This window comes from Salvelinus fontinalis, chromosome 4 (assembly GCF_029448725.1).
Source record: "Salvelinus fontinalis isolate EN_2023a chromosome 4, ASM2944872v1, whole genome shotgun sequence".
In the NCBI taxonomy this organism is placed as follows: domain Eukaryota; kingdom Metazoa; phylum Chordata; class Actinopteri; order Salmoniformes; family Salmonidae; genus Salvelinus; species Salvelinus fontinalis.
The window spans coordinates 60,443,757-60,457,374 of record NC_074668.1 but is presented as its reverse complement, the minus strand read 5'-3'; the positions used below and the strand labels follow the sequence as shown (position 1 = coordinate 60,457,374).

Genomic DNA, 13,618 nt, shown 5'->3' with positions numbered 1-13,618 from the left:
TTTTTGAGTCTACATTCTAAAGAGACCTCAGCCATAGTGGCCCCCAAAAGTCAAGTGGTGCCCAGTCATTCCAAACGGTGACTGTTAAGTCTAAATTACACTACATTCTTAGAAAAAAAAAGGTGCTATCTAGAACCTAAATGGATTATTCGGCTGTCCCCATAGGAGAACCCTTTGAAGAATCCCTTTTGGTTCCAGGTATAACTCTTTTGGGTTCCGTGTAAAACCCTTTCCACAGAGGGTTCTACCTGGAACCAAAAGGGGTTCTTCAACACAACGTGTTCTTATTTTCTTATTTCAAAATTGTGTAGTTCAGTCCTTGAGCTGTTCTTTTCTAATGATGCTCTGTATTATGTCATGTTTTGTGTGAACACCAGTAAGCGGAGCTGCTACTTCAGCAACAGCTAATGGGGATCCTAATAAAATACCAAAAAATACCAAATACCAAATTTACTTTAGACAGATGGCAATGTTGCTATTAGCTAGCAGTTCATGAAAAATACCTAGCAATTCTAGATTTAGCTAGATAAAATCAGATGCTCTCTCCTCAATCTTAGCTAGCTAGCTAACGTAATACTACATCTAATGTCAATCTGACGACATCACAACGATGACAAAAGGTTTTCCTACTAATTATTTGCCTCCTTTAGAAATGGCAATGTTTTTCCAAGCAACTATAATGCACTTCTTCATCAGTGCCAATCGACATTGCATTTAGTCGGGAGTCAGGCTTGAACAGCCAAAACAATATTTTGACGAAACGTGTAGCGCATGAATATAAATACCCCACTTTATTCTAACGTAAATGCAGGGTGTACTCCTTTTTATAAAATAAAAGGAAAAACAGAAACGCAAGTGAGGTTAACAAGCTTGGTTTTCAGATAAGGAGATGTCAGGGAAGTAAACATTTGAATTTCCAAATGTGATGACTGAGATTATGAAAGCTTATTCGAAGAGGGGAAACTGTTGTTCATAGTAAACATGTTGTTAGTCTTATTAACATATTGACTAGTCTGGTACTTTTCATTTAGTTGTATAAAGTTGTATCAAAACTGCCCTTGGAATAGTTAGATCTCACCTTCGCATAACACAAACCACATTATACCCAAGGAGACAGTAGTATTATGCTAAACAGATTTCCATGGGTAACACAAACAATCCATAGTCCTCTTTGCTTTATCTTTTCGTGGCATTTTTATCAATAAAAGTCACTAAATGAATGAGTACAACCTAGGTACTGGATCCAAGGCATAAGGAACTGAATTTCTATCAATACATTAGCAGAACTAACACAGCCTGTAACTGCATTTCAGCCATAAGGCTTTTCGTTTTACGGGGTTGGTTAACGTAATCCAATCAGGGATTCAGGGAGAGCATAATTTCATAAATCATGTTGGTCAAATGTTTTAAAGTATTCACACACCTCCACTTTTTTAAACATATTTTGTTATGTTGCAAAGTGGGATAAAAATGTGTTTAATTGTCAATTTAGTCAACGATCCACACACAATACTCAAGGTGGAAGAAAAACTTGATAAAAAAAAAATATATATGCAAAATGAAACACTAGTTCAACCCCCCTGATTCAATACGTATTAGAATCACCTTTGGAAGCAATGACAGCTGTGAGTCTTTCTGGGTAAGTCTCTAAGAGCTTTGCACACCTGGATTGTAACCCAGTGATGTGTTATGTTGGATTTGCCCCAAACATAATGCTTTGTATTCAGGACAAAAGTTAATTTCTTTACCACATCTTTAGCAGTATTACTTTAGTGCCTTATTGGAAACAGGATGCATGTTTTGGAATATTTTTTGTTCTGCACAGGCTTCCTTCATTTTGCTTTGTCATTTAAGTTAGTATTGTGGAGGAAAACTACACTGAATAAAAATATAAATACAAAATGCAGCAATTTCTTAATTAGGCTTGCCATAACAGAGGTTGAATATTGACTCAAGACATTTCAGCTTTAAATAAGTTATTAATCCACTTATTCACTTTGACATGATGGGTATTGTGTGTAGATCAGTGAATCAAAATCTCAATGTAATCCAATTTAAATTCAGGCTGTAAGAGAAGAAAATGTGGAAAAAGTCAAGGGGTGTGAATACTTTCTGAAAGCGCTGTATCACTTCCGTGGTAATTTCACAAATGACATGAAATACCGATACACTTTACACTTCATTTGACTGACATTGGTTAATTATTGGTTTCACTAATTGGTTCAACATGATTAAATAGATGGAAAACTTTTGCTGAATTGCAATAAAACCTGTTATTTTCACGCATGGTTTTTGCACTGATTGTGGTGGCGTAATTACATGGCTGGGAAATAGTACTATCTATTGAGTTGAGAATACTCATGTAAAAGGGTGCTCTATATCCTTTTGTACATTTATTTTTAAACACACCATTTTGCCCTCAATTATAGGAAGAATGGTACTTTATGGTTTGTCGATGTTCAATAACTGTCAACAACATTTCAACTTACTATCCACTAACCTTAACCTTAACTCTTACCCTAACCTCTATTATAAACCTATCCCTAACCCTAAACGTAACCATAGGAAGTATTTGCTTATCAACAGCCACTTTGTTGATAGTATGACCATCTGTATATAATATACAGTATGTGGAACTATCCAAATAAAGTGTAACTGGAAGAATATTTTGAAATACAGAAATATATCATCCCAGACAACATTTATTGCACCATATATTAGAATTGCACCAATATTAGAATGTTGTATTTGCAATGTATTTCCCTATTTTTCATGTATTATTTTTGATAAATGTATTTTCTAAAGGCTTGGCCTCAGATGCAGTGCAGAACAAGAAGAGGAGTCAGGCATGGGCTGCCATCCTGGGCACAGGAGTGGCAGTGTGCTTCGTGGCGTTGGTGGTCTATGTCATCCTGAGAAGGAGAGGCCAACGGGATTTCACACACAGGAAGCTTGTTGAGGAAATCCCAGACCCAGGTAGGAAGTTCCCTGAGATATTTCCCTTTTAGGATTTCCTGGCATATTTTCTATCTGATAGGACTGGATCAATAATAGGAAAGCACCTGTTATCCTATCGGCCATGCAAAATTTCACATGTCTGTCTCTCACTCCTAGTTCTACGACTGAACAACACTGAGCCTGTGGACTTGAAATTTGATGGTTCAGCCTACTACAATCGTGGACTCCAAATGGAAAATATCCAAATGGACCACTTTCCACAAGGACATCAAAATTGAAAAGGACTCCAAGACTAACCTTAAACACTTTAAAGAAGACTTTCATATACAAAATACTTATTGAGACCCGACATATGCATTAACATGCATAAGTCTCTATAGCAGAATGTCAAGTCATGGATTTACTGCACCCTAATGCATTGGTTTTGTGGGCTAATTTTTTTGTACATTTTCCAAATTTCAGAAAACTTTGAGAATGTGGAAAAGTGTTAGGAATTTATTATTCTTTTGGAACATTTGAATTATATGTTTATATGTTTTTAGTTCTAAAATTACATTGGTTTGGAAGGAAAGTTTTTTTTAAATTTGCTGGAAATATTCCCATTCTTTGTTACGCCTAGGACGAATACTACCTTTACATAACTTAGACTTCCACATAATTATCGCATTGATCTCAATGGGAGAAAACGTCATGCATGGATCTCAATTTATGATTCTAGACACTTCAGCACAGTCTATTATAGAAGTAGTAAAAGCCAAAAATGAAGTATATATTTCCAAGATGGTTCGACAAAGGTAACTAAACATTTCTTAGACATGAAGACCTACACCCAAATAAGGTTATTTTTGTACCTTACTCTAAATGACAATTTAGCCGCAGGTCAACTCAATTTTTATTTAACCTTTATTTAACTAGGCAAGTCAGATAAGAACCCATTCTTATTTACAATGACGGCCTACTCCGGCCAAACCCTCCCCTAACCCGAACAACGCTGGGCCAATTGTGCGCCGCCCAATGGGACTCCCGATCACGGCTGGTTGTGACACAGCCCGGGATCAAACCAGGGTCATACTGTAGTATCGCTTTTTTTAATCAACCCAAATTAGAAGTTATTAAGTACTACTTAAGTAATTTTGTGGGGTATCTGTACTTTAATATTTATATTTACTTCTACTTTTACTTTTACTTCACTATATTCCCGAAGAAAATAATGTACTTTTCACTCCATACATTTTCCCTGACACCCAAAAGTACTCGTTACATTTTGAATGCTTAGCAGTACAGGAAAATGGTCCAATACACGCACTTATTAAGAGAACATCCCTGGACATACTGTCTGTGATCTGACGTACTCACTAAACACAAATGCTTGGTTTGAAAATTATGTTGGAGTGTTCCCCTGGCTCTCTGTAAATAAAATACCAAATTAAATTAGCTTAATATAAGGATTTTGAAATGATTTATACTTTTATTTTTTAACAATTACATTTAGTTTTGATACTTAAGTATATTTAAAACCAAATACTTTAAGACTTTTACTGGGTGACTCACTAATACTTGAGTCATTTTCTGTGAAGGTATCTTTACTTTTACTGAAGTATGACAATTGGGTATTTTTTCCACCACTGCTTTTTCTAAAATGTTTAATGAGATTGGAGAACACTTTGGGACGGATCCAGGGCCGGCCCTCTCATTAGGCAGGATTAGGAGGCCACCTATGGTGGAAGATTAATGAGGGCAGCATTTTCTGAGCTAAACTGACCAAGATGTACCTCCAACAACACATAAAACCTCATAGATACTGAACAAAAATATAAAACGCAACATGCGACAACTATTTTACTGGGTTACAGTTCATATAAAGAAATCATTCAATTAAAATAAATAAATTTGGCCCTAATCTATGGATTTCAAATTACTTGGCAGGGGCGCATCCATGGGTGGGCCTGGGAGGGCATAGGCCCACCCACTTGGGAGCCAGGGCCCCAGCCAAACAGAATATGTTTTTCCTCACAAAATATCTTAATTACAGACGGAAATACTCCTCAGTTTCATCAATTGTCCAATTGTCCGGGTGGCTGGCCTCAGATGATCACGCAGGTGAAGAAGCCAGATGTGGAGGTCCTGGGCTGGCGTGGTTACACGTGGTCTGAGGTTGTGAGGCCAGTTGGGCGTACTGCCAAATTCTCTAAAATGACGTTGGAGGTGGCTTATTGTAGAGAAATTAACATTAAATTCTCTTGTAACAGCTCTGGTGGACATTCCTGTAGTCAGCATGCCAATTGCACACTCCATCAAAACTTGAGACATGTGTGGCGTTGTGTGACAAAACTTCACGTTTTAGAGTGGCCTTTTATTGTCCCTAGCACCTAGGTGCACCTGTGTAATGATCATGCTGTGTAATCAGCTTCTTGATATTACTTTGGCAAATGAGAAATGCTCACCTCAGAGATGTAAACAAATTTGTGCCAAAATTTGAGAGAAATAAGCTTTTTGTGCGTATGGACATTTCTGGGATATTTTATTTCAGCTCATGAAACATGGGACCAGCACTTTATATGTTGTGTTAATATTTTCGTAAAATTCTGCCCAAAAACAATGACAATTTGTGAAAGTGAAAGTAAAACAAAATACAACTAAATCTCTCTCAACTCTCTCTCTCTCTCGCTTCTCCTTAATTTTGAAAGAAATTAATTTGTTCAAAACTGTTCAACTATTGTCTTTCTCTCTCTTTGAGTCAATTACTCATGATATTGTATGCACTGCAGTGCTAGCTAGCTGTAGCTTATGCTTTCAGTACTAGGTTATTTCCCTGATATTTTCATTGGGTGGACAATATGCCAGTTCATGCTGCAAGAGCTCTGTTAGGTTGGCGGATGTCCTCCGGAAGTTGCCATAATTACTGTGTAAATCTATAAAAGTGAGTGAGAACCATGAGCCTCCTAGGTTTTGCTTTGATGTCAATGTACCCAGAGGAGGACAGAAGCTAGCTGTCTACACCATGGTGCTAACCTACAGTGTTGCTGAGGATACTGTAGACCTTCGTTGCTAAACAGTGTGTTTAATCAATTATTTGGTGACGTGAATATATTTAGTATAGTTTTATCTAAAATAATTTTTTAAATGTTTCACAATTAAAAAAAAAAAATATGAAATTCCCTGAGAATGATCCCCCCCTTTCTCCTCTAAGGAGCCTCCACTGACCAGTAGCATATGGGCTTTTTAGGTGAGTGCTGATGCCAACCTGTAATTAGCAGTGCCCACTTTGTCAAAGGCAGGGGCACAAAATATTTCTTGTCCACTCCCAGCGCGCCTCTCCAGGGTGCTGTTGGAGAGACGCACCGCTGCAGCACTTCACCAACATTCCACATTCCGTACCCAAAAAATTATGTAACATAAATCAAGTAACAGATATAGCCTATGGTAGAAGAGGATGTAGCTTTTTCTGTAGCCTACAGGCTGGATATAAAATAAATGACAGTGTAATAAGACAAACACTTTTTACATCATGCAGGTTCCTTCGATCAAGTAGCCTAACCTAAATGTATTTTTTGGTGCATTCTTGACCAGTCTTGATTTCCACATCCACGGATGTTGGTTTTTGGTCCGGTCCGGAAACAAATCTGAACCACTCATAGACTGTAACGATTCTCGTCTGGTGAAGGAGAAGAGGACCAAAATGCAGCGTGGTAAGTGTTTGTCATAATTCAATTGAAACTGAACACTGCACAAAAATAACAACGAGGAGAAAACGAAACAGTTCTGCAAGGTGAACAGACACCAAAACAGAAAATAAACACCCACAACCAAAATGGGGAAAACAGGCTACCTAAGTATGATTCTCAATCAGAGACAATGATCGACAGCTGCCTCTGATTGAGAACCATACCAGGCCAAACACATAAATACAATAGCATAGAAAAAAGAACATAGACTACCCACCCCAACTCACTCCCTGACCAACCTAACACAAAGACATAAAAAAGGAACTAAGGACAGAACGTGACAGTACCCAACCCCCCCAAAGGTGCGGACTCCGGCTGCAAAACCTGAACCTATAGTGGAGGGTCTGGGTGGGCGGCTGTCCACGGTGGCGGCTTTGGCGCGGGACGTGGACCCCACTCCACCATAGTCTTTGCCCGCTTAAGTGGCGCCTTTGGGCTTCCCGGGTGGCGCAGTGGTCTAGGGCACTGCATCGCAGTGCTAACTGCGCCACCAGAGTCTCTGGGTTCGCGCCCAGGCTCTGTCGCAGCCGGCCGCGACCGGGAGGTCCGTGGGGCGACGCACAATTGGCATAGCGTCGTCCGGGTTAGGGAGGGTTTGGCCGGTAGGGATATCCTTGTCTCATCACGCTCCAGCGACTCCTGTGGCGGGCCGGGCGCAGTGCGCGCCAGCCAAGGGGGCCAGGTACACGGTGTTTCCTCCGACACATTGGTGCGGCTGGCTTCCGGGTTGGAGGCGCTGTGTTAAGAAGCAGTATGGCTGGTTGGGTTGTGCTTCGGAGGACGCATGGCTTTCGACCTTCGTCTCTCCCGAGCCCGTACGGGAGTTGTAGCGATGAGACAAGGTAGTAATTACTAGCGATTGGATACCACGAAAATTGGGGAGAAAATGGGATAGAATTTAAAAAATAAATAAAAAAATAAAAAAGTGGCGCCTTTGGAGCGTCGACCCTCGCCGCGGACCTCGGAATGGGGACCCTTGCAGCGGGCTCCGAATAGATGGGAGACTCCGGCAGTGCCGTAGTGAAGGGCGACTCCGGCAACTCCTGACTGAAGGGCGACTCCGGCAGCTCCTGACTGACGGGCGGCTCTGGCAGCTCAGGACAGACGGGCAGCTCTCGCTGCTCCGGACAGAAGGGCGACTCCGGCAGCTCCTGACTGACGGGCGGCTCTGGCAGCTCAGGACAGACGGGCAGCTCTCGCTGCTCCGGACAGAAGGGAGACTCTGGCTGCTCCGGACCGGAGGGTGACGCTGGATGCTCCGGACCAGAGGGCGTCGCTGGAGGCTCCGGACCAGAGGGCGTCGCTGGAGGCTCCGGACCAGAGGGCGTCGCTGGAGGCTCCGGACCAGAGGGTGTCGCTGGAGGCTCCGGACCAGAGGGTGTCGCTGGAGGCTCCGGACCAGAGGGCGACGCTGGAGGCTCCGGACCAGAGGGCGACGCTGGAGGCTCCGGACCAGAGGGCGACGCTGGAGGCTCCGGACCAGAGGGCGACGCTGGAGGCTCCGGACCAGAGGGCGACGCTGGAGGCTCCGGACCAGAGGGCGACGCTGGAGGCTCCGGACTAGAGGGCGACGCTGAAGGCTCCGGACTAGAGGGCGACGCTGAAGGCTCCGGACTAGAGGGCGACGCTGAAGGCTCCGGACTAGAGGGCGTCGCTGGAGGCTCCGGACTAGAGCGCGACGCTGGAGACTCCGGCCTAGCTTCCTTCGTTGGAGGCCTCGTGTCATAACTCCTCACTGGAGGCTTTGTGCCATGGATCCTCACTGGAGGCTTCGTGCCATGGATCATCACAGGAGGCTTCGTGCCATGAATCATCACAGGATGCTTCATACCATGGAGCATCACTGGAGGTTTCGTGCCCTGGATCATCACTGGAGGCTTCGTGCCCTGGATCATCACTGGAAGCTTCTTGCCATGGATCATCACTGGAGGCTTCGTGCCATGGATTATCACTGGAGGCTTCTTGCCATGGATTATCACTGGAGGCTTCGTGCCATGGATTATCACTGGAGGCTTCTTGCCATGGATTATCACTGGAGGCTTCGTGCCATGGATCATCACTGGAGGCTTCGTGCCATGGATCATCACTGGAGGCTTCGTGCCATGGATTATCACTGGAGGCTTCTTGCCATGGATTATCACTGGAGGCTTCTTGCCATGGATTATCACTGGAGGCTTCTTGCCATGGATCATCACTGGAGGCTTCTTGCCATGGATCACCACTGGAGGCTTCGTGCCATGGATTATCACTGGAGGCTTCGTGCCATGGATTATCACTGGAGGCTTCTTGCCATGGATTATCACTGGAGGCTTCTTGCCATGGATTATCACTGGAGGCTTCATGCCATGGATCATCACTGGAAGCTTCTTGCCATGGATCATCACTGGAATGGAGAGACACACAGGAGGCCTGGCTCTGGGAGAATGCACAGGACTCACCAGGCTGGGGAGACATGCAGGAGGCCTTGTCCTTGTCCGAGGCACTGGACCGTGGAGGCGCACTGGCAGTCTCGAGCACAGAGCTAGCACCACTCGTCCTGGCTGGATCCCCCCTGTAGCCCGGCAAGTGCGGGGATTTGGAACAGGCCGCACTGGGCTGTGCTGGCGAACTGGAGACACTGTGCGTAGGGCTGGTGCAGTATGCCCCGGGCCGAGGAGACGCACTGGAGACCAGATGCGCTGAGCCGGCATCATCCCTCCTGGCTCGATGCCCACTCTAGCCCGGCCGATTCGAGGAGCTGCAATGTAGTGCACCGGGCTATGCGTGCGCACTGGGGACACCGTGCGCTTCACCGCATAACACGGTGCCTGCCCAGTCACTCTCTCGCCACGGTAAGCACGGGAGTTGGCTCAGGTCTCCTACCTGAGTCCACCAATCTACCCGTGTGCCCCCCCCCCCCCCCCCCCCCCCCCCAAAATGCCTGGGTCTGCCTCTCGTGCCCGTTACCTCGCGCCAATTCCTCGTAGTGGCGCAGCTCCGCTCTAGCTGCCTCCAGCTCCTCTTTCGGATGGCGATACTCCCCCGGCTGTGCCCAGGGTCCTTTGCCGTCCAAAATTTCCTCCCATGTCCAGGAGTCCATGTTCCCACGCTGCTTGGTCCTTTGTGGGTGGGTGTTTCTGTAACGATTCTCATCTGGTGAAGGAGAAGAGGACCAAAATGCAGCGTGGTAAGTGTTCGTCATAATTTAATTGAAACTGAACACTACACAAAAATAACAACAAGGAGAAAATGAAACAGTTCTGCAAGGTGAACAGACATTAAAACAGAAAATAAACACCCACCACCAAAATGGGGAAAACAGGCTACCTAAGTATGATTCTCAATCAGAGACAATGATCGACAGCTGCCTCTGAGAACCATACCAGGCCAAACACAGAAATACAATAACATAGAAAAAAGAACATAGACTACCCACCCCAACTCACGCCCTGACCAACCTAACACAAAGACATAAAAAAGGAACTAAGGTCAGAACGTGACATAGACATCTATGTTTGGCTCAGATTTTGTCCGGTCTAGTCCAGCCTTGATAGGGCCCAAACATAGACGTCTATAAATTATGTATTTTCAACGTCCCGGAAAATACGTATTTTAAATGTCCGGAAAGTACATCTTTTTACCTTTCATTCAGAGCCTAAATTGAACCTGACCTCAGCGTGTGGAAAATATGTATTTTAGACATATTTTCAATGTAATTTTGCTTACTGGGACTATTCTAATGTTTTCTCACCTAGGGTGTTAGAACAGCCAGGACCGGGCCTGGAGGAACCTTAGACCATTCCTCCATACAGAATCTTTCCAGTTCCTTGATATCCTTTTTCTGCACTTATGGACTGCCCTCTTCAATACAAACCACAGGTTTTCAATGGAGTTCAAGTCTGGAGACTGAGATGGCCATTGCAGAATGTTGATTTTGTGGTTAATTAACAATTTCTTTGTGAATTTTAAATAGTGCTTGGGGATATGTTCTTGCTGGAAGAGCCACTTACGGAGGCAACCAGGTTTTGGGCTAAAATGTCCTGGTACTTGGAAAAGTTCATGATGTCGTTGACTTAACAAGAACCACAGGACCAGTGGAAGCAAAACAGCCCCATAACATCAAAGATCTACCACCGTATTTTACCATAAGTATGAGGTACTTTTCGGCATATGCTTCTGTTTTTCAACGCCAAACCTATCACTGGTGTGTGTGGCCAGAGAGCTCTATTTTTATGTCATCTGCACCAAACCATATCACCGCCTGGAGTTTGATAAACGGCTTTTGCACTTGGATTGGAACCAATTATGTTTACACTCAGTTTATCAACTTACAAAAGACACATTCAGATGTCTTGGTAATAGAGTATGATTGGCTACTGTACCTGAAATATGTGTCAGTTCATTATCAGTTACAGTAATCATTACATTAAGACAGTTTGTGTTCTGTTTGTCTCTAAATCTAAATTGTTTTGTCTGTCTAACTTATTTTCCTGAATTTTACAACAGTGTCTGAATTTGTATACCTTTATTCCTGATGGACTGATCTATGCTTTCCCTCCCAAACAGGACAGGCCACTTGAAGGAACACTATGGAAGTTTAGTTTTAATTGTTTATGGGTTGAATGTTTGCTGTACTCAGATAAACATATATTGTTTTCCTAAAATGAAATATTTTTGTGCTTGCAAGAGATAAGGAGGAGGATGGCTTTCACTTCAGCAGTGATAAATTCATGAACTTCTTTGAGGAAAAGATCATGCTCATTAGAAAGCAAATTACGGACTCCTCTTTAAATCTGTGCATTCCTCCAAAGCTCAGTTGTCCTGAGTCTGCACAACTCTGCCAGGACCTAGGATCAAGGGAGACACTCAAGTGTTTTAGTACTATATCTCTTGACACAATGATGAAAATAATCATGGCCTCTAAACCTTCAAGCTGCATACTGGACCCTATTCCAACTAAACTACTGAAAGAGCTGCTTCATGTGCTTGGCCCTCCTATGTTGAACATAATAAACGGCTTTCTATCCACCGGATGTGTACCAAACTCACTAAAAGTGGCAGAAATAAAGCCTCTCTTGAAAAAGCCAAACCTTAACCCAGAAAATATTTAAAAATCTATCGTCCTATATCGAATCTCCCATTCCTCTCAAAACAATGCAACTCACTGCCTTCCTGAAGACAAACAATGTATACGAAACGCTTCAGTCTGGTTTTAGACCCCATCATAGCACTGAGGCTGCACTTGTGAAGGTGGTAAATGACCTTTTAATGGCGTCAGACCGAGGCTCTGCATCTGTCCTCGTGCTCCTAGACCTTAGTGTTGCTTTTGATACCATCGATCACCACATTCTTTTGGAGAGATTGGAAACTCAAATTGGTCTACACGGACAAGTTCTGGCCTGGTTTAGATCTTATCTGTCGGAAAGATATCAGTTTGTCTCTGTGGATGGTTTGTCCTCTGACAAATCAACTGTCAATTTTGGTGTTCCTCGAGGTTCTGTTTTAGGACCACTATTGTTTTCACTATATAGTTTACCTCTTGGTGATGTCATTTGGAAACATAATGTTAACTTTCACTGCTATCCGGATGACACACAGCTGTACATTTGGGTGAAACATGGTAAGGCCCCAAAATTGCCCTCGCTGTAAGCCTGTGCTTCAGACATAAGGAAGTGGATGGCTGCAAATGTTCTACTTTTAAACTCGGACATACAGAGATGCTTGTTCTAGGTCCCAAGAAACAAAGAGATCTTCTGTTGAACCTGACAATTAATCTTGATGGTTGTACACTCGTCTCAAATAAAACTGTGAAGGACCTTGGCGTTACTCTGGACCCTGATCTCTCTTTTGATGAACATATCAAGACTGTTTCAAGGACAGCTTTTTTTCCATCTAAGTAACATTGCAAAAATCAGAAACTTTCTGTCCAAAAATGATGCAAAAAAATGAATCCATGCTTTTGTCACTTCTAGGTTAGACTATTGCAATGCTCTACTTTCTGTCTACCCGGATAAAGCACTAAGTAAATTTCAGTTAGTGCTAAATACGGCTGAAAAATGTGATCATATTACTCCAGTGCTAGCCTCTCTACACTGGCTTCCTGTTAAGGCAAGGGCTGATTTCAAGGTTTTACTGCTAACCTACAAAGCATTACATGGGCTTGCTCCTACCTATCTTTCCGATTTGGTCCTGCCGTACATACCTACACGTACGCTATGGTCACAAGACGCAGGCCTCGTAACTATCCCTAGAATTTCTAAGCAAACAGCTGGAGGCAGGGCTTTCTCCTATAGAGCTCCATTTTTATGGAATGGTCTGCCTACCCATGTGAGAGAAGCAGACTCGGTCTCAACCTTCAAGTCTTTATTGATGACTCATCTCTTCAGTATGATTGGGTGTAGTCTGCCCCAGGAGTGTGAAGGTGAACGGAAAGGCACTGGAGCAACGAACCGCCCTTGCTGTCTCTGCCTGGCCGGTTCCCCTCTCTCCACTGGGATTCTCTGCCTCTAACCCTATTACAGGGGCTGGGTCACTGGCTTACTGGTGCTCTTCCATGCCGTCCCTAGGAGGGGTGCGTCACTTGAGTGGGTTGAGTCACTGACGTGATCTTCCTGTCTGGGTTGGCGCCCCCCCTTAGGTTGTGCCGTGGCGGAGATCTTTGTGGGCTATACTCGGCCTTGTCTCAGGATGGTAAGTTGGTGGTTGAAGTTATCCCTCTAGTGGTGTGGGGGCTGTGCTTTGGAAAAGTGGGTGGGGTTATATCCTGCCTGTTTGGCCCTGTCCGGGGGTATCGTCGGATGGGGCCACAGTGTCTCCCGACCCCTCCTGTCTCAGCCTCCAGTATTTATGCTGCAGTAGTTTGTGTCGGGGGCTAGGGTCAGTCTGTTATATCTGGAGTATTTCTCCTGTCTTATCCGGTGTCCTGTGTGAATTTAAGTATGCTCTCTCTAATTCTC

The 13,618-nt window shown here is 43.9% G+C and overlaps 1 protein-coding gene across 3 annotated transcripts in view; it reads left to right on the top strand.

Moving 5' to 3' along the window:
* Positions 1 to 5,614, top strand: part of LOC129854111 (mucin-15-like) — a 28,154-nt gene extending 22,540 nt beyond the window's left edge. For all 3 annotated transcript variants that reach the window (XM_055920812.1, XM_055920809.1, XM_055920811.1), the window contains 2 exons: positions 2,806 to 2,976; positions 3,115 to 5,614. In XM_055920812.1, coding sequence (XP_055776787.1) covers positions 2,806 to 2,976; positions 3,115 to 3,236 — 293 coding nt within the window. In that variant the 3' untranslated portion in view covers positions 3,237 to 5,614. The remainder of the gene's footprint in view (positions 1 to 2,805; positions 2,977 to 3,114) is intronic.
* Positions 5,615 to 13,618: the final 8,004 nt, after the last annotated feature.